Below are 19407 nucleotides of genomic sequence, written 5' to 3' on the forward strand. Positions count from 1 at the left end.
CAATCATGGGGCTTTAATCCTTCTAACACAAACAATGGGACACTATTTCCCACCTTACTCACCACAGGTAATACATTTTTTCTACAACTAAACACAGTGTGCTGCCATTACGACATAAAGATCAGATTCTGTGTATATATGCCTCAAGCCAGTGGGAAGTGGTATGTCTAAAACTACTAAAAAGATATTTGTTGGTGCTATTTCATCCCTGCTTAAAATCTATAAAAGAAATAAGGATGCCTGTAATCATCACGGATACCATGTTAGATGTTCCAATAGACAAACAACAAACAAAACATAAGCACAAACATTTGCATGTTTATTGAGTAAGAAAGCACAGCACAACCTCAAATCCTCGTATATGCATTGATGGAAATAATCTTCACTTAAAACACAACAGTCATATAATCCACGTGACAAAAAAAAAAAATGGTGGTATCATTGGAGCCGAGAGGTAGCTTGAATTAAGAAAAAAAAAAGGCCTCACCATATTCCACCTGTGAATACATGAATACAAAATGTTTTAGCAGTAGCGCGAATATGCTCGCTTTTCATATTCAATACTTTTAAACCCCCAGGATGTGACATACAGTCAATGTGCAGATTGGTCATGTAAGCATATTCTTGCATATCAGGATACTGTATTTTCTTACGGAACACTCCAAGCAATGTTGCACTTTGAGTAACTCAGTGCTTAGTTCGTAAAGGAAAACAATTTAGTCCAGAGCATTTCTGAAGTGGAGGAATTCATATCTTCATATACTGTCCAGCTTCTTTAAGATATATGGAGCTATAAAACGAGAAAATTAAAATTACAAACATTTTTGACCTTGGCTGGTACACAGTTTAAGTGGACAAAGACAAATACACCTATCTTATAGAATACCATGGACAAAACAAAAAAAAACAATATACCAATCTCAAAAACTGTACCTCACTAAAACATAACCCAAGCTGTGTCCCATAAAGGCTATTCATTTGTACAGAAAATCATTGAACATCATGGAAAATGTGTCAAAAACCTCAGACTTCCTTAGTGTCATGCATATATGAACATTTATATATGGATAAAATACAAATGGACATCATAATCCAAATAAAAAAATCTATATGCAATACACAGTTATTAATTGCATCTTTGTTTCCATCATGTAATTTCATAATCTGATTGTTAGAAATACAATTAAAAAATGAGCAAAGTATATTAGAGCTGCTGATTGATGCAGGAGTGCGCCTGCACAGGTGCCCCTCAGCACCTGTCTTGGTGAGGGGGCACCTGAAGGAAGAGCAGAGCTCTGGAAGATTTCACCCCCTTCATGGCCAGAGCATTTTTTTGCTATTCAACACTACACTACTTTAACTGGCAATTGCCTGCTATCATTTTTTTTCACACAAACAGAGCTTTCTTTTGGTGGTATTTGATCACCACTGATTTTTTTTTTAATTTTGTATTATATAAATGAAAAAAGACTGAAAATTTAATGAAATAAAAATAGGATACACACATACATATATTTATTAATTCTACTTTTTATAATAAGACATTCAATAAAAAAAATAAATAAAATGTCTTCATAAATTTATCCTGCTATCTCTTTGGTTAATAAAAAAACAAATCCCAATAAGTGTATGTCAAGTTGGTTTGTGTGAAAGTTATAGAGTCTACAAAATATGGTGCATGTATATATATATATATATATATATATATATATATATAAAATGGAATTTACAGTTATGGCGCTATAGTGCTAAGGGCGGTGATCAGTTACTTACAGTGGGACTGTCATAGCATGGTGGGCTAGCTGACAGGTACACGACATCAATAATGACACTAAGCCCTGTTCACACTAAATGCGACTTTGAAATTGTGCTACTTCACTTGAAGCAGTGAGATTTCAGGTGCGACTTGCCTGATATCTGTGCAACTTCATGCACAGATGTCTATGAAACTTGCACCAGAAATCATGGAAAATTCTGCTGAACTGACAATAGGATGCAACTTGTTATGCAATTTAAAACTGTCAAATCACATGACAAGTCGTAAGCCAGGGCTAATACAGTGATCAGTGCTAATACTGTACACTGTCATTGTACTAATGACACTAGATGAGAAAGGGATAACATCTATGGGCAATCAAAGGGTTAACTGTGCCCGACTAGTGCAATATGTGCTGCTTTTACTAAGAAATGTGACTGTTTTATCTTCCTGCTTTGCAAGGAGAAGAAACAGCCAAATCACTGTTCTGTGTAGTTTGTAAACACAGGGCTCTGTGCTGTGATTGGACACAGCTGATCAGCAGGTCTCGGCCTTAAATCGTTGGCTGGAACCTGGTGACAAAATCCCGCTGTGTCCTACTGCAACGTGGGTCAGCAGCGGGTGTGCGTGCCCCAAATCCATTCGCATACAGGCAATGTTTATTTACATTACTGGGCCTTTCGCTGTTGCCCAGTCACTGTATGCCAAAACACTGAGCCTGAGTTGACCTATTCAGTTCACCAGACATGGCATGAATGAGCCCTACAATGCACCCTGTCTGAGGTGCATGTACAGTGCAGGGTAGACTCCCAGCCAACTCCTGTCATCTGTAAGATGCATGAAATGGAGGCAAGTCCTCCTGCACAGGTTACATCTGTGGCCATCCAAAGGTGTTGGGAATGCAGCAGATGATGATGGCAGACAGGGCATCTAGAGACATTTAAGACTCCATTCACACTTAAACGTTTCAAATTGCGGACAGAATTGCCATGATTCTGCCCGTGACTTGAAAATACGCATTCATGTGCTCAGGTGCCATTCATATCAATGGCACCTGAAACCACGGGCCATTTTTCTGTGAAACAAATACGCTGTGATTGTGCAAACAAAATATCGAGACATGCAATGCCCAAAAAACAGTTCCAGAGCCTTTTTTGGGTGTTGCGTGTCCCACGGTCGCAGCAAAAATGCCAGTTTTCAAGTGCCATTAAAATGAATGCGTATTTTCACAGCGGGTAGAATCGCTGCAACTCCACCCGCAATTAGAAACGCCTATGTTTAGGAAGCCTTAAGGCCTTGTTACAGCACAGTACTACAGCGTCGACCGATGCGAGGGCTGCGCTTACCTGCACAGGTGTGCTGTTCATCCCTATCCATGTCACTTGGGGCACAGCAGCTACATGGACAAAGAAGTTGCTCCAAAGCTGACATCAATTCAAATACATGACCCTGAAAGCAGTCAGTGTGATTTTTTTTTGGGGGGGGGGGGGCATGCACCCCCTCCAATGTCAAATTGGGTGCAGCCGCTGTGTCCAGAGTGACATGAATAGAACACCTATACATCCCTGTGTTGGTAAAGACAGCCCTCGCATGGCTGTATGCTGTTGTATGCCCATGTGAACAAGGCCTTTGGGTTTTGGAGGAAGGCAAGAGCCGGGTGAGCCGGCCATAATGAACCCCTCCACATTCTGACAAGAACACTGCTACTACAGGCTCACTTAGAGCTGAGCACTGTGTACAGCCGGGCCACTTTCATGTATGAACCAGGAAAGTACAATGACATTCAGCTCTGCTCAGAGAAGGTTCTGCCTACTAGAGCTGTGCCGATCACTCACTGATTCTAAGCACGGCCACATAGATGAGGAAATTCCGCACTGAGCTCACGACGTCTCGCCGCATCTTGGCACGCAGCTCCTCCGGATCAGCTTTGGGCCCCAAACCCTCCAATCGGAACATGCCGATAGTTGTGAGCGACTCTCCACACGAGGTCCACCTGAAGACTTCACCTCTCCGAGCCGGCAGCTTACTGGAGGTCAGCGAGGAATAGGCCACGCCCGCCTCAGGGCGCCTACATTGTACGTCAGACTGTCACCGGAAATGATCAATTCTGTGTGGGCAAAGTAAAGCTTTGGGGAGGGGGGGAGGTGTACCAAGAAACAACGTGTAAAAAAAAAAAAGAAAAAAAAAAACACCTTTCGCAAATGACTGCCTTCTAGTAGTGCATAGTTATAGAGACCATATAGGCCCATAATGTAGGAGTTAGGAGGACATGGAAACGTGGAGGCTGCCATTGCTGGTGTTGCAGCAAGATCTGTCCCCCGTGAAGATCTGCCCCCCCTTGACACAACCCCCTCCCAAGCAGCAACCTCAGTTCCCCGTGAAGATCTGCCCCCCATTGACGCAAGCAACCCCCCCCCAAGCAGCAACCTCAGTCCCCCATGAAGATCTGCCCCCCATTGACGCAAGCAACCCCCCCCCCCCCCCCGTAGCAGCAAGCTCAGTCCCCCGTGAAGATCTACCCCCCCTTGACGCAACCCCCCCGTAGCAGCAAGCTCAGTCCCCCGTGAAGATCTGCCCCCCCCGTAGCAGCAAGCTCAGTCCCCCGTGAAGATCTGCCCCCCCTTGACGCAACCCCCCCACGTAGCAGCAAGCTCAGACCCCGTGAAGATCTCCCCCCCTTGACACAACCCCCCCACGTAGCAGCAAGCTCAGTCCCCCGTGAAGATCTGCCCCCCTTGACGCAAATCCCCACCCCCATGTGACTGGCCCCCACATGTAACTGCACCACCAACACGTTATGGCCCCCCCATGTCACTGATCCCCCCACATGTGACTGTACTCGCCATGTCACAACCCCCCACAGCTTGGAGACATCTTGCGGGAGGATCGTCAGCGCCAGTGATCCGAGGGATGTGATTCAGCGGTTCGTGTAAGTGGAATCCAGCATAAAAGGGGTTAACAGTGTAACAGAGCGGGATCGCCGATCGGCTGCTTATGCCTGAAACTGGCACATGCGCAGTTGCGTCAACAAGCGGGGCAGATCTTCACGGGGGACAGATCTTGCTGCAACACTGGCTCACCCTCTGACTTTAATACTTTTTGAGTGGCAAGGAGAAAAGAAAAAGTACACTATATTGCCAAAAGTATTGGGACGCCTGCCTTTACACACACATTTATTTCAGGTACTTATATAGCGCCGTTAATTTACACAGCGCTTTACATATATATTGTACATTCACATCAGTCCCTAACCCTCAAGGGGTGTATAATCTAAAGTCCCTAACTTACATACACATAATAGGGCCAATTTAGTCAGTAGCCAATTAACCTACCAGCATGTCTATGGAGTGTGGGAGGAAACCCACACAGGCACAGGGAAAACTCCAGGCAGGTGGTGCCGTGGTCGGGATTTGAACCAACAACCCCAGTACTGCCAGGCAGAAGTTCTAACCATTTAGCTACTGTGCTGCCCCAGTAAACACATATAAACCTAGATTGTAAGCTCGAAAGAGCAGGTCCCTCGAACCCCTCGTGTATTGTATTGTTACTGTCTTGTCTCATGTTCTGTCCCCCTTGCTACTGTACAGCGCTGGGCAAACCCTTTGGCACTATATAAATACTGTATAATAATAATGGCATCCCAGTCTTAGGGGTCAATTCACTAAGAAATAAATACCGCATGAATTTTTGAGTCAAAATGGCTCATGCGGTATTTATTTCAAAAGTAGTCAATTCACTAAAAAAAGCGTTATTTACTGTAGGCGTTAAATATTTGTTTTGCGATATGTAGTACTTAAATTTTGCCTTATTTTTGGTGTTTTTCACAAATTTTTGCGCAGGCTAACATTGCACCAGAATGCACACAGCAATACTGTGAAACTATGAAAACATTGTAGTGTGCTTTCATTCACAAGATGATCTCCCTCTGATGAAATGTTACCATTTATTTTCATTCCTGAGCTCAGTGGAGAACATTTTACACTGATACACTGTATACTTTTCACTTTCTGGCCAGTGCAGAGTTGCTCTGATTGCTATTTTGTACATTTCTAAAATACAGCCATCAAACACCAAGTGACCAGTAACGAATGTGTGTTGTTTAACCTCTTCCATACCTGGCACTTTTACCCCCTTCCTGCCCAGGCCATTTTTCAGGTCTCAGCCCTCTCACATTTTGAATGACAATTGCGCGGTCATACAACATTGTACCCAAACTAAAATTTTATAATTTTCTTCACACAACTAGAGCTTTCTTTTGGTGGTATTTAATCACCACTGGGGTTTTTATTTTTTGCTAAATTAACAAAAAAAGACCAAAAATTTTGAAGAAAAATGCATTTGTCTTTGTTTCTGGTATAAAAGTTTGCAAATAAATAATTGTTCTTCATAAATTTAGGCCAAAATGTATTCTACTACATGTCTTTGGTGAAAATAACCCAAATTAGGATGTATTATTTAGTTTGTAGGAAAGTTATAGAGTTCACAAACTATGGTATAGATCTGAAAATGTATCAATCCTGAAGTACTGACAGCCAATCTAACTTCTTAAGGCCCAAAAATGTCAGAACAGTACAGATATCCCCCAAATGACCCCTTTTTGCAAAGTAGACAGTCCAACGTATTTCATAACAGGCATGGCGAGGTTTTTGAAGTTGTAATTTTTTTGTCATAATTTTTCAGAAATGAAGAAATAAAAAAAATGATTTTCACTTTTTTTTTTTTTATATACTGTTACCAGTGCAGTACAGCATCATCATATAACTGGCATGGGGGTGATCAGGGACACTGATTGGTGACAGTACGAAAAAAAAAATTGATAATTTTTTAATTTTTTTTATTATTTTTTATTACTTTTTTTCTCTTTTTTAAGATTTTTTTTTCATATTTCACTATGACCAAAGTAGTATAATGTTACCATAGTAACATTATACAACTTTGGGGAAGTGATCGGTATTTTTTTTTTTTACACAATTTGATTATAGCAAAGAATTACTTTGCTATAAGCAAGCATTTTTTTTTCTTAACTGCGATTGGGCCACAGCTAATCACATGACACAGCTGGGCTGTGATTGGCCCAGCTTGTGCATGTGATCGCTGTGACCATCCATAGCTAGCCACACTTGTATACAATGGATGGCATGAAAGGAAGCCATCCATTGTATACAACTGTCATTGGTCACAGCAGGTCACATGGTAACGGCAACAGGGCCGGTACACAGATCTGTCATCGGCCGTGTCCAAGGTACACGGCCGGTGACAGATTGCGCCGCTCCGCGGCTCTGCGGACAGGCAAACTGTGCATACCTGAAAGGACGCCATATGGCATCCACCCGGAGGGACGAGGTGTTTTGCCGGCTGCCATCTGGCTATAGGCCGGACGGGAACCTGTTAAAGAATTGACTTTAATTATTATTATTATACAGGTTTTATATAGCTCCAACAGTTTGCTCAGCGCTTTACAAAATAACGGGAGACAATACAGCAACAATACAGTTCAATACAAGAGGGTTAGGAGGGCCCTGCTCCTTGGAGCTTACAATCTAAGACTTTAATGATTTATCTCATGTTTTTTTGCTGAATTTATCTCACTATTTTAACAAATGTGCGGTATTTACTTCACATTCGATATTTTACTTTGATGAATTGACTCTTATTATCTCATGCGATATTTCTGAAAAATGAATCACATGACCTTCATAATGCATGCGGTAATCTTTAGTGAATTGACCCCTCAGTCCCTAGGGTTAAATTTTGAGTTGGCCCCGCCCTTTGCTGCTATAACAGTTTCAACTCTTCTGGGAAGGCTGTCCACAAGCTTTAGGAGTGTGTCTATGGGAAGGTTTGACCATTCTTCCAGAAGCTCACTTGTGAGGTCAGGCACTGATGTCGGATGAGAAGGCCTGGCTCGCAATCTCCACTCTAATTCATCGCAAAGGTGTTCTATCGGGTTGAGGTCAGGACTCTGTGCAGACCAGTCAAGTTCCTCCACCCGAAACTCACTCATCAATGTCTTCATGGACCTTGCTTTGGGCACTGGTGTGCAGTCATGTTGGAACAGGAAGGGGCCATCCCCAAACTGTTCCCACAAAGTTGGGAGCATGAAATTGTCCAAAATGTCTTGGTATGCTGACGCCTTAAGAGTTCCCTTCACTGGAACTAAGGGACCAAGCCGAACCCCTGAAAAACAACCCCACACTATAATCCCCCTTCCAGCAAACTTTACACTTGGTACAATGCAGTCAGGCAAGTACTGTTCTCCTGGCATCCGCCCAACCCAGACACGTCCTTTGGATTGCCAGACAGAGAAGAGTGGTCACTCCAGAGAACACGTCTCCACTGCTCTAAAGTCCAGTGGTGGTGTGCTTTACACCACTGCATCCCATGCTTTGCATTGCACTTGGTGATGTAAGGCTTGGATGCAGCTGCTAGGCCATGGAAATCCATTCCATGAAGCTCTCTACGCACTGTTGTGCTAATCTGAAGGTGCTTGTTTTTATACACCTGTGGCCATGGAGGTGATTGGAACATCTGAATCCAGTGATTTGGAGGGGTGTCCCAATACTTTTGGAAATATATTGTATGTGGATAGGGAGAAGCAGTATAAGGCCTCATGCACACAAGGCATTTGTCCATCACTTCTGGATGCCTTTCCTCCTGGCAGTAGTGTTTTGACAGAAAAAAACACTTCACACTTGTAAGTTTTGTGTAAACACATCAGTCAGAAGTTAATTCATTTCAATGGCCAGCATAATAATTTATTCTGGCTATTGAAATAAATTAACACTCAAGCGATTGATGTGCCTAGAATAAATGTGCATTTACATGCATTAAGCAGCTTTTCTGCCAAAATGTTGATGCTCCTGAATACACTGGCAGTGGGGTTTTTTTCTGCCTCCAAACATCCATGGGTGTGTGGACACATAGGCTAACATGCAGGGATGTTTAGAGGCAGAAAAAATACAAGACACCTGTGGGGTCGTTGTATGTATATTACTAACTATGCCATTTTGTGGGTGGAGCCTACTACACCAATGCTCTAGGGGTACCTCTACCCACGTGTGCCCCCATCAATGCCTGGGACTAGGTGCAAACTGAGGTCATGTGTACAGTCTAACATTAACCCCTTCCAGTAGCGCTCCTGTCCCTTTTAAAAGCTTCTAAATGCCAGGATGTGGGCATTTGGGTCATGTTACCGCTGTTATCGGAAGCTTCCTGATCATAAGTATGCATCAGGAGCTTTTCGGTCCCACTGTTAACTGCTGGGAGCTCGCAGGGTGCACACTCCCAGCACAGAAAAGTGTTTACATAAGGCCACTTATATGCGGCCTCTCAGCATTAAAGCCCACCAAGGCTGCATATATGCATACCTCCAGCAGGAAGAGTTTAAGGCAGTCCCCTGACTTAGAGATGAGCTGACACTGTAAGTAGTATAAAACCATATTTCTCCCTACCTAGAGCTGTCCCATAGCTCTACTCCCAGTATGTTACATGTGTTGCATTCGGGGTGGTGGACCAAACCATGCCACACCACCAGCCAGTGTACCTCCGCTACCTCACTCCACTGGACACAATGCATGGGTCTCATTCATGTCCTAGATTAACTCTTCCTCTTCCGTACCACACAGTTAGGCTGAGGGCCTCTGTGACGCTGGTCTGCTCTCATTTGCTATGGGAGATGGACCACTAGGGAGGGAGCCCAAACAGAGACCCCCTTTCTAGCAGAGGACACCCCACCTCATCTGGTGACTCTGTGACTTGACTTGGTTGTCATTAGCAAGGAGCTTGTTCTTCATCAAAGTGCAGATTACTTCTACTTTAGTATCATATACTTCATACCCCTTTGTGCTATTACAGGCCCAGATTCTTTGCGTACACCATCATCTACACTGTGCACCCCTTTAGGAATAACTTCAGACCAGGCTGAGGAAAAGGTTAACAGTTTTTACTTCTTTAGTGCAAACATGATACAGGATAAATGACGAACAGTTCCTTACATCCCTGACTAACTATGAATCAGGCCAGGCATACCTTGCAATTGATTTAGAGTCCATGTATGGTGGCAAGTCCATTATCAGAGACATGGTCCAAGAGTGGTGGCATTATGAGAGTCTCAGTACAGTTAATCTTCTCTGGTAGTTGTGATCAGCAGCAGCACAGATCTTAGACTCCAACCAAACAGTTCACTACTGCTCCATAAACAACTCTTTAAGTGGCTCCTAGGCCTAAACCTTCCTCCAATTTACACCACAGGTTGGCTAGCTGAACCCCAAAAAGCCTGCAAACCTGTGACCAAGGGTTAACCCTTACCCAACCTACCCTGGGCTGGTATCTAACTCACTTAAGCAGGGTTAAACTCGCTGACAGCAGCTGTACAATTGTCCAGTGTGCATAAGAGGCCTTATATTAACAGACATATACAGTTGCAAGAAAAAGTATGTGAACCCCTTGGGATTACGTGGAGTTTTGCATGAATTGGGCATAAAATGTGCTCTGAACGTCATCTAAGTCACAACAATAGAAGAACACAGTCTGCTGAACATAATACTACACAAACATTAGATGTTGCCATGGTTTAATTGCACATAACATGTAAACATTCACAGTGCAGGGAGGAAAAAGTATGTGAACCTTTGGACTTAATAACTGGTTGACCCTCCTTTGGCAGCAATAACCTCAACCAAACGTTTCCTGTAGTTGCAGATCAGACCTGCACAACGATCTGGAGTCATTTTGGATCACTCCTCTTCACAAAACTGTTCCAGTGTAGCAATATTCTTGGGATGTCTGGTGTGAATCGCTCTCCTAAGGTCATGCCACAGCATTTCAATGGGGTTGAGGTCAGGACTCTGACTGGGCCACTCCAGAAGGCGTATTCTGTGCTGTTGCAGCCATTGTTTTGTTGAATGACTTGTATGCTTTGGGTCATTGTCCTGTTGCATCACCCATCCTCTGCGGAGCTTCAGTTGGCGGACAGATGGTCGTACGTTTTCCTGCAAAATGTCTTGATAAACTCTGGAATTCATTTTCCCATCAATGACAACAATCCGTCCAGGCCCTGAGGCAGCAAAGCAGCCCCAAACCATGATGCTCCCTCCGCCATGTTTCACAGTGGGGATGAGGTTTTGATGTTGGTGTGCTGTGCCTTTTTTTCTCCACACATAGTGTTGTGTGTTCTTCCCAAACAACTCAATCTTGGTTTCATCTGTCCACAGTATATTTTGCCAGTAGTGCTGTGGAACATCCAGGTGCTCTTTTGCAAACTTCAAACGTGCTGCAATCTTCTTTTTGGACAGCAATGGCTTCCTCCGTGGTGTCCTCCCATGTACTCCATTCTTGTTTCATGTTTTCCTTATTGTAGATGTGTCAACAAAAATGTTAGCATGTGCCAGAGATTTCTGTAGGTCTTTAGCTGACACTCTGGGATTCTTCTTTACCTCATGCAGCATTCTGCGCTGTGCTCTTGCAGTCATTTTTACAGGACGACCACGCCTAGGGAGAGTAGCAACAGTGCTAAACTTTCTCCATTTGTAGACAGTCTATCTTACCGTGGACACATGAACATCAAGGCTTTTGGAGATACTTTTGTAACCCTTTCCAGCTTCATGCAAGTCAACAATTCTTGATCGTAGGTCTTCTGAGAGCTCTTTTCTGCGAGGCATGGTTCACATCAGACAGTGCTTCTTGAAACCAGTAAAACCAAAACAGGTGTGTGTTTTTTAAGGGCAGGACAGCTGTCAGCAACACATCCAATATCATCACACTGATTGGAGTCAAGGTTGGCTCACTCCTGGCTCCAATTAACTCTGGGAGAAGTCATTAAGCTAGGGTCTCACATACTTTTTCCTCCCTGCACTGTGAATGTTTACATGTTATGTGCAATTAAACCATGGCAACATCTAATGTTTGTGTAGTATTATGTTCAGCAGACTGTGTTCTTCTATTGTTGTGACTTAGATGACGTTCAGAGCACATTTTATGCCCAATTCATGCAAAACTCCACGTAATCCCAAGGGGTTCACATACTTTTTCTTGCAACTGTATATTCTCCATGAGGAGGGTCAGCAATAGCAGCCTCCACATTTATCTCATAAATGTTGCTCAACCTTTTAGCCACATGCACATTGCAGCTGTAAAATGCCCATGCTGTGCCTAGCTTGAAACATGTAAAAATAGAAGTTGTTGCAAGTGGCTATTTTAATAAAGGAAGAATTTTTTTTTCCACCTCAGTGTATGATGTTCTTGTTGCTGGTACAATTGATTACTTCGGTGGACTTGAACTCAAAATCAATATGATCTGTGGGAAGCAGTGATAGATGAACTCCACATAACAATGCTTTTAATAATGATTTAAAATAAATGTATAATTCTAGGATAGTTGTTCTATTAGCTGATGCTAATTTCGAGATCATTAAAAAAAACATATGTTAAAGCTGAATGAAACCGTCCTATTCTTTACAACCAAGGTACCTGCTTCTGTTTGATCTGCAACTGCCATGGTGCTGCACATGTGATCAGTTATGACACCATCCATTTGATGGTTTGACAGTTTGGTTGACAGCAATCCCAGCATTCCAAGAATGTAGCTGTTTTTTTTAAACTGTTAAATTGATGGGTTTAGTTCTGCTTTATGATTTACTGCTGTTCAGGGGCTCTGGGCTTAGTAAAATTGCAGCCTCCAGCAAGAAGAAACAGGAACAATGCTGGAGGCAATTTACAGCACACACTTTTTTTGGTAACGTAATTATTCATGTGAAATGTATGTTCTTTTATAAAGAATATTTTATGTTATCAAGTTGTTTATGGGTAAATTTCTGCTTTAAGCTTAACATCTTGCACTTCATGTGGACTAGACTTGGTAGTGTTCCATATTAAGCTGATGTCATGCCCACTGCCCCAGGTTTCCTGTTTCAGGGTGACTCCTTTCTCTTGCAGCATCCTATGGAGCCACCCTTGCATGCAAGGACTAGAGTTGTGTCTCCCTACACTGTGTGAATCAATGGACATGCACAGTCCTAGGATAGCAAGCTACTCCCCTGCTCTTCCCTTTTGCACGCTAACAGAATGACCAGAGACTGCATTGTCTACCTCTTACCTTTGGAACATTGGAAATTAGGGAAGCATTACTGAGAGCAGGAGCCAGAAGCATTGAAAGTTGTAAACTGTGAGTGCTGGGGTAATAATTTTACTAAATAGTTTACTGGAGAATGTATATTTTATTGTGCTCAATTAAGGTAAAACATAGTACTTTAATAGTCAATAATCCCAGCTAAAAAGAAAAAATCAAATATATAATATTTCTTACCTTCATAAGCAGTCATGTAAATAATTTTAAATAGCAAAGTGGGATATGGAGAAATAGATAAAAATTCTGCTCATGTGACTTAATTTTTGAGGGTAGCTATGCTGGCTCCACATTTGTCTTACTGTATGCATGATGTAGCCAACCTCCTTGACATATTCCAGATGTAGACCACATAGCTACAGTGGGGATCGAAAGTTTGGGCACCCCAGCTAAAAATTTGTATTAATGTGCATAAAGAAGCCAAGGAAAGATGGAAAAATCTCCAAAAGGCATCAAATTACAGATTAGACATTCTTATAATATGTCAACAAAAGTTAGATTTTATTTCCATCATTTACACTTTCAAAATAACAGAAAACAAAAAAATGGCGTCTGCAAAAGTTTGGGCACCCTGCAGAATTTATAGCATGCACTGCCCCCTTTGCCAAGCTGAAACCTGCCAGTGTCATGGATTGTTCTCAATCATCGTCTGGGAAGACCAGGTGATGTCAATCTCAAAGGTTTTAAATGCCCAGACTCATCTGACCTTGCTCCAACAATCAGCACCATGGGTTCTTCTAAGCAGTTGTCTAGAAAACTGAAACTGAAAATAGTTGACGCTCACAAAGCTGGAGAAGGCTATAAGAAGATAGCAAAGCATTTTCAGATGTCAATATCCTCTGTTCGGAATGTAATTAAGAAATGGCAGTCATCAGGAACAGTGGAAGTTAAAGCAAGATCTGGAAGACCAAGAAAAATATCAGACAGAACAGCTCGCAGGATTGTGAGAAAAACAATTCAAAACCCACGTTTGACTGCACGATCCCTCCAGAAAGATCTGGCAGACACTGGAGTTGTGGTACACTATTCCACTATAAAGAGATACTTGTACAAATATGGTCTTCCTGGAAGAGTCATCAGAAGAAAACCTCTTCTACGTCCTCACCACAAAAATCATCGTTTGAACTTTGCAAATGAACATATAGACAAGCCTGATGCATTTTGGAAACAAGTTCTGTAGACCGATGAGGTTAAAATTGAACTTTTTGGCCGGAATGAGCAAAGGTACGTTTGGAGAAGAAGGGGCACAGAATTTAATGAAAAGAACCTCTGTCCAACTGTTAAGCATGGGGTTAGATCAATCATGCTTTGGGGTTGTGTTGCAGCCAGTGGCACAGGGAACATCTCACGAGTAGAAGGAAAAATGGATTCAATAAAATTTCAGCAAATTTTGGATGGTAACTTGATGCCATCTGTGAAAAAGCTGAAGTTAAAGAGAGGATGGCTTCTACAAATGGATAATGATCCTAAACACACCTCGAAATCCACGGGGGATTACATCAAGAGGCGTAAACTGAAGGTTTTGCCATGGCCTTCACAATCTTCTGACCTCAACATAATTGAAAATCTATGGATAGACCTTAAAAGAGCAGTGCGTGACAGACAGCCCAGAAATCTCAAAGAACTGGAAGACTTTTGTAAGGAAGAATGGGCAAAGATACCTCAAACAAGAATTGAAAGACTCTTGGCTGGCTACAAAAAGCGTTTACAAGCTGTGATACTAGCCAAAGGGGGCAGTAAAAGATATTAACTCTGCAGGGTGCCCAAACTTTTGCAGACGCCATTTTTTTGTTTTCTGTTATTTTGAAAGTGTAAATGATGGAAATAAAATCTAACTTTTGTTGACATATTATAAGAATGTATAATCTGTAATTTGATGCCTTTTGGAGATTTTTCCATCTTTCCTTGGCTTCTTTATGCACATTCATACAAATTTTTAGCTGGGATGCCCAAACTTTCGATCCCCACTGTATATGCCGATGCACTACATCCTGAGAGACGTAGTTCTAGAAGAGCAGTGCACTGGCTATAAGTTTGGGAAAACCGCTTTCAGGGACAACATGAAAAGGAGAGAATCAGGATGCTTAAAAAAAAGGTAATTGAACATTGTTTTGTGAATAAAATCAAGAGGTGTTTTACCATCCCACCAAAGGCTGCTTTCACACTGATGCACTGAAGTTTACCTGCAGCGCGGATGCAGCGCGGATGCAGCGCGGATGCAGCGCAGTGCACCGGTGAATTTCTGAGGGTTACCTGTACTTTGCCATAAACTTCTGTTATATCTTGCAGGTGTGGTGCACTTTCTGAAAGTGCACAAAAACTCCTTAATTCAAGAGTTTTGATGTTCTGTCAGAAAGCCCACCAAACCCGCAGGATATAATAGAAGTGTGCTTCCCTGGTTTGAGGTCGAGGGCCACAGGTTGAGCACCCCTGCTTTATTGTCATCTACTACATGCTCTGTAATGTGCTGTATGCTGGACGATTGCACCTTCTTCTTTCTTCCCCTCTTTAAAACCCATTACAGATTTGTCCCTAAGGGCCCATTCACACTGGTGTGTTGTAAAACATGATATTCATTTTGTTGAAATTGCACAGTACATTTTTAGTATGTTTTTAATGTGTTTTGCATGTGTTTTAATCCCTAGTATCCTGGGAAAAAATTATGACAAAAAAAAGACACTTAAAAAACACAGCGTGTTCTTGGTGTGTTTTTTTTGCATTTCCATTAACTGTAATAGAAGGTGCATTTTTCAAACAGGGCACTAAAGATGCAACAATCAGGACTTTTAAAAAGGTGCAGTGCACTGTATATAAACACAGCGCACAGATGTGAACAGTTAGATAGGATGTAAAGAGGACCATTTTTATACGCTTTTTCTGTGCAGGGAAGGTGCTTTTTACTGCAACAAAAGAGCACCAGTGTGAACAGGGCCTAACTCTTCCAAGCTGTATTTTACTATGTAGTTTTTTTATAATACATTGCTATGGTTTCAACCTACTATTATAATTCTTTCCTCTATATGCTTTTCGGCTAGGGCTCCACATACACACATATTTTGTAAGGCGCTCAGTCATGCTAATAAAGCCTTGGGTGATTGATTAATCTTCTCTCTGTTGCTGTATAGCAATTAATAGAGGAGGAGATGAACTGCTCAAATTCCTAATTTATGAGATTGGAGTTTTTTCCCATTTGAAGCAGAGAAGAGTCATCGCTCGATAATCAACCTAGAATTTTATACAGCAGTTACAGTATAGGAGATTTCTCAGTGTAAAGTAATGATTAAAAATTTACAGCATATCTATAGCATTTATGCAGATTTAAACACTGATGGTCCAATTTATATGTGAAGATGAACTTTTGCACATTTTATGTAAAAATACTTAAGGATTCCACACTTTTCCACTTTGCCTTGCTCAAAAAATTGCTCTTTCTGCTTAGTTGCAGAAATGCTTCTGGTTACAAAAGCTGCACTTTTTTTTTTAATTTTTGACTGACTGTTGTTCTATTTATAAAGGGACAACCTTTATTATCTGCTCTGTGAACACTCAGGATTTGGATTTCTCCTCATGTTTGCGGTAATTGTAGCTGTATTAGTGCACTTGCAACAAAAACAAATTTGTTGATACTTTTTTTTTTATTAGCAAGACAAGATTTATATTTTCAAGACAAGTTTTTGGATTATTCCCTTCTTCATCCCTGTCCATACATTCTACTGAGAGGGAGGAAACACCCTGAAAATAGAAATATTAGTGGAAATATAAAAAGTAGCATGGATAGTGCTTTTACGTTTTCCTCATTTCCAATCTAGGCAACACTGCTCACCAGGAGAAATAGATTATCAGGAATTGTGTCAGCCATTAGGCTAATGCATGTGCGCATAAACGTGCACATGTTTGCGAATACTGGAGCCAAACCAGTGTCAACTATGCAAAGGATCATCTCTGAATTGTCTTTTAGTCTGTACTTCTGCGAATCCTAATCCTGAACCTATGCTTGTTCTTGTATGGACCCAGCTTTGATATGACCTATTCTTGGATTATAATTGTTTGGTTATTACTGTCTATCTTTGTTACCGATTTAGGCCTGGACTTCTGACCAGTATTCTGCTTGTTGACTTGGTCCTGACCTGGATTCTTTATCCTTGTCTGTTTATTACTGTCTATCTTTGTTACCGATTTAGGCCTGGACTTCTGACCAAGATTCTGCCTGTTGACTTGGTCCTGACGTGGATTCTTCTAACGTTTTGGAAATAAAGGAGAAATTCTGGCACACAGAGTTAAAGTTATTCCAACGTGATACAATATAAATTGTAAACAATATGAATAATGTCAGATACCCACAAGGCAAATTAAATATGTATATGTTTATGTTATACATATAACTCCGTACTGGGGACAAGCACGGGTTGAATGTAAATCAACACTGTTAAAAGAATAAATCATTAGACGTCCATAGACATAACCAAGACTTAAAGAGACTCTGGGACACTGGGTGTCAAATAGCGGCAACCATCCCATAGAGCAAAGCCAACTCTACATGCAAAGACAAAAGAGAAAAGAATAGGAGGCGCAAGCTAAGTGCAGTAATTAAATGCTGTATTTAATGATATAGGATTAAAAACACTCACAAGAGGCAAAAAAATGACAAGCTCATCTGTGTAGGGGTATGAGGCCACTCCTCCCTGTCCTGCAGGTACTGCTGGTCAATCATCTAGGGTGTAAGCTGGAGCAGTGTGGAGCTGTGTGGAGCTGTGTGAGCTGGTCAAAAGACCTCCTGGATGTCATGGAGATGCAGCAGAGCCGGTCCAACCCTGCCTGGACCAGGAAAAGTTTGCGCTGACCAGCGTGGAATGCACCGGAAGAGGCAAAGGGCTGGATATGGAACACATTGGACACAAAGAACACAGGTAAAGGACACAGGCTAGCTCCTTCTACAGGTCTGATTGTACAATGCAATAGGTGAAACCTTAAACAGCAACATGCCGTCACCATGGGACAGCAATACTCAGCCACATTAACCACTTCCCCGCTGCCCTATAGCAGAAATACTGCTACAGGGTGGCAGGGGTGCGCAACATCACATATATATATACTATACTAGGGATACACCGAAATTTCGGTGGGTGAAATGTTTCGGTCAAAAACATCCTTTTCGGCCGTCTGCCGGCATGAAAAAAAGCACTGATACAAGTGCCGAAATAATCCTGCCCGCCTTCGCTGCCGCCACCGGCTACCTCTTGGTAGTTCTCAGCCTTACCTGAGAAACCATCGAACAATCCTAGTACTGGACATAGAGATTAGTGAAGGAAAGATGGCCTCCACTCATCTCTATGCTCTCGGAGAACCGAAGCAATGTCACTTCCGGTTCCAGACATTTTTTTTTTTAAAGCACTAGATGAATGCTTTTTTTTTTTGATCCAATGCTTTACATTGCAGAGGAGAGATGTGGGGTCTTTTTGATCCCATATATCTGCATAAAGAGGACCTGTCACTAATTATTTCTATCACATTATTATTTCTTGTGATAAGAATAACAGTGATTACATTTTTTTTAAAGGGACAGTGCAAAAAAAAAAAAATGAAATACATTTTTTTTATACTTTAAAGTGCCCCCGTCCCCCCGTGCTCGCACAGAGTGGTGAACGCATATGCAGGCCATGCCCACATATATAAATTGTGTTCAAACCACACACGTGAGGTATCACCACGAACGTCAGAGCAAGAGCTATAATTCTTACACTAAACCTCCTCTGTAACTTTACACTACTAACCTGTAAAAATTTTGAAAGCATCACCCATGGAGATTTTTAAGTAACGCAGTTTCACGCCATTCCACGAGTGTGTGCAACTTTAAATTGTGACATGTTGGGTATCTGTTAAAAAAGTGTAAGGTACCTCCTGCGCTTGTATGGATATAAAAGAGTATAAGCTGCCAGCACCAAAATGCCTCAACCTAGGCACAAAAATGTAACAATATATAATAAGGTAGTGCGGCGCTATATATACTTCATGAAATATCAAATCACACATTTGAAGAAGTCACATGACAGATTGTGACGTAACGCGTAGATACGCAAGTAGGAGGAGCTTCTGATGCGCGGTGACATCATGTCCGGCACGGGCGCCATCTTGGTGCACCCATTTGTTTACCCATGCAGTACACCCATAGTGTGGTGTGAAAGCCTGACTGTGTCTCTGCAAATTTTTACACTATGTTGGCCATTTTCTGTTTTAATACTGGGCCGTTCAAGGAGAGTAACATACACAGGAGTGTCATGGCTGGAGGCTAAACTAACGTAAGGAGGAAAAGGTACCACCACCATTTTTATGAAGACTACCCAGGACTGGGAGGATCGTCTTTTGAGTGATTCATAAGGCTCATTGGTCCAGTGGGGCCTGGGCAGGAAGGTGAGGGGGCACTCCAGCTACTGAGGATTGGCGCATTATCAGCACAAGCACGAGATCATCACTTGCATGTGTGTGCGAAGTTATTCAAGTGGACTTTTTATACTACAGCATCCATGTACAT

At 42.0% G+C, this 19407-nt stretch overlaps 1 protein-coding gene across 1 annotated transcript; it reads right to left on the minus strand.

Moving 5' to 3' along the window:
* Positions 1–298: 298 nt before the first annotated feature.
* Positions 299–3825, minus strand: TOMM5 (translocase of outer mitochondrial membrane 5). Its single transcript, XM_089670913.1, has 2 exons — positions 3592–3825; positions 299–790 (listed from the first exon to the last, which is right to left on the minus strand). Exons 1-2 carry the CDS (start codon positions 3710–3712, stop codon positions 756–758), a joined length of 156 nt encoding a protein of 51 aa, XP_089527039.1. The 5' UTR covers positions 3713–3825; the 3' UTR covers positions 299–755.
* Between the last annotated feature and the right edge of the window lie 15582 nt (positions 3826–19407).

Source organism: Staurois parvus, unplaced genomic scaffold, assembly GCF_062004578.1.
Source record: "Staurois parvus isolate SC_StPar_1 unplaced genomic scaffold, SC_StPar_1.0 ptg000096l, whole genome shotgun sequence".
Taxonomy (NCBI): Eukaryota; Metazoa; Chordata; class Amphibia; order Anura; family Ranidae; genus Staurois; species Staurois parvus.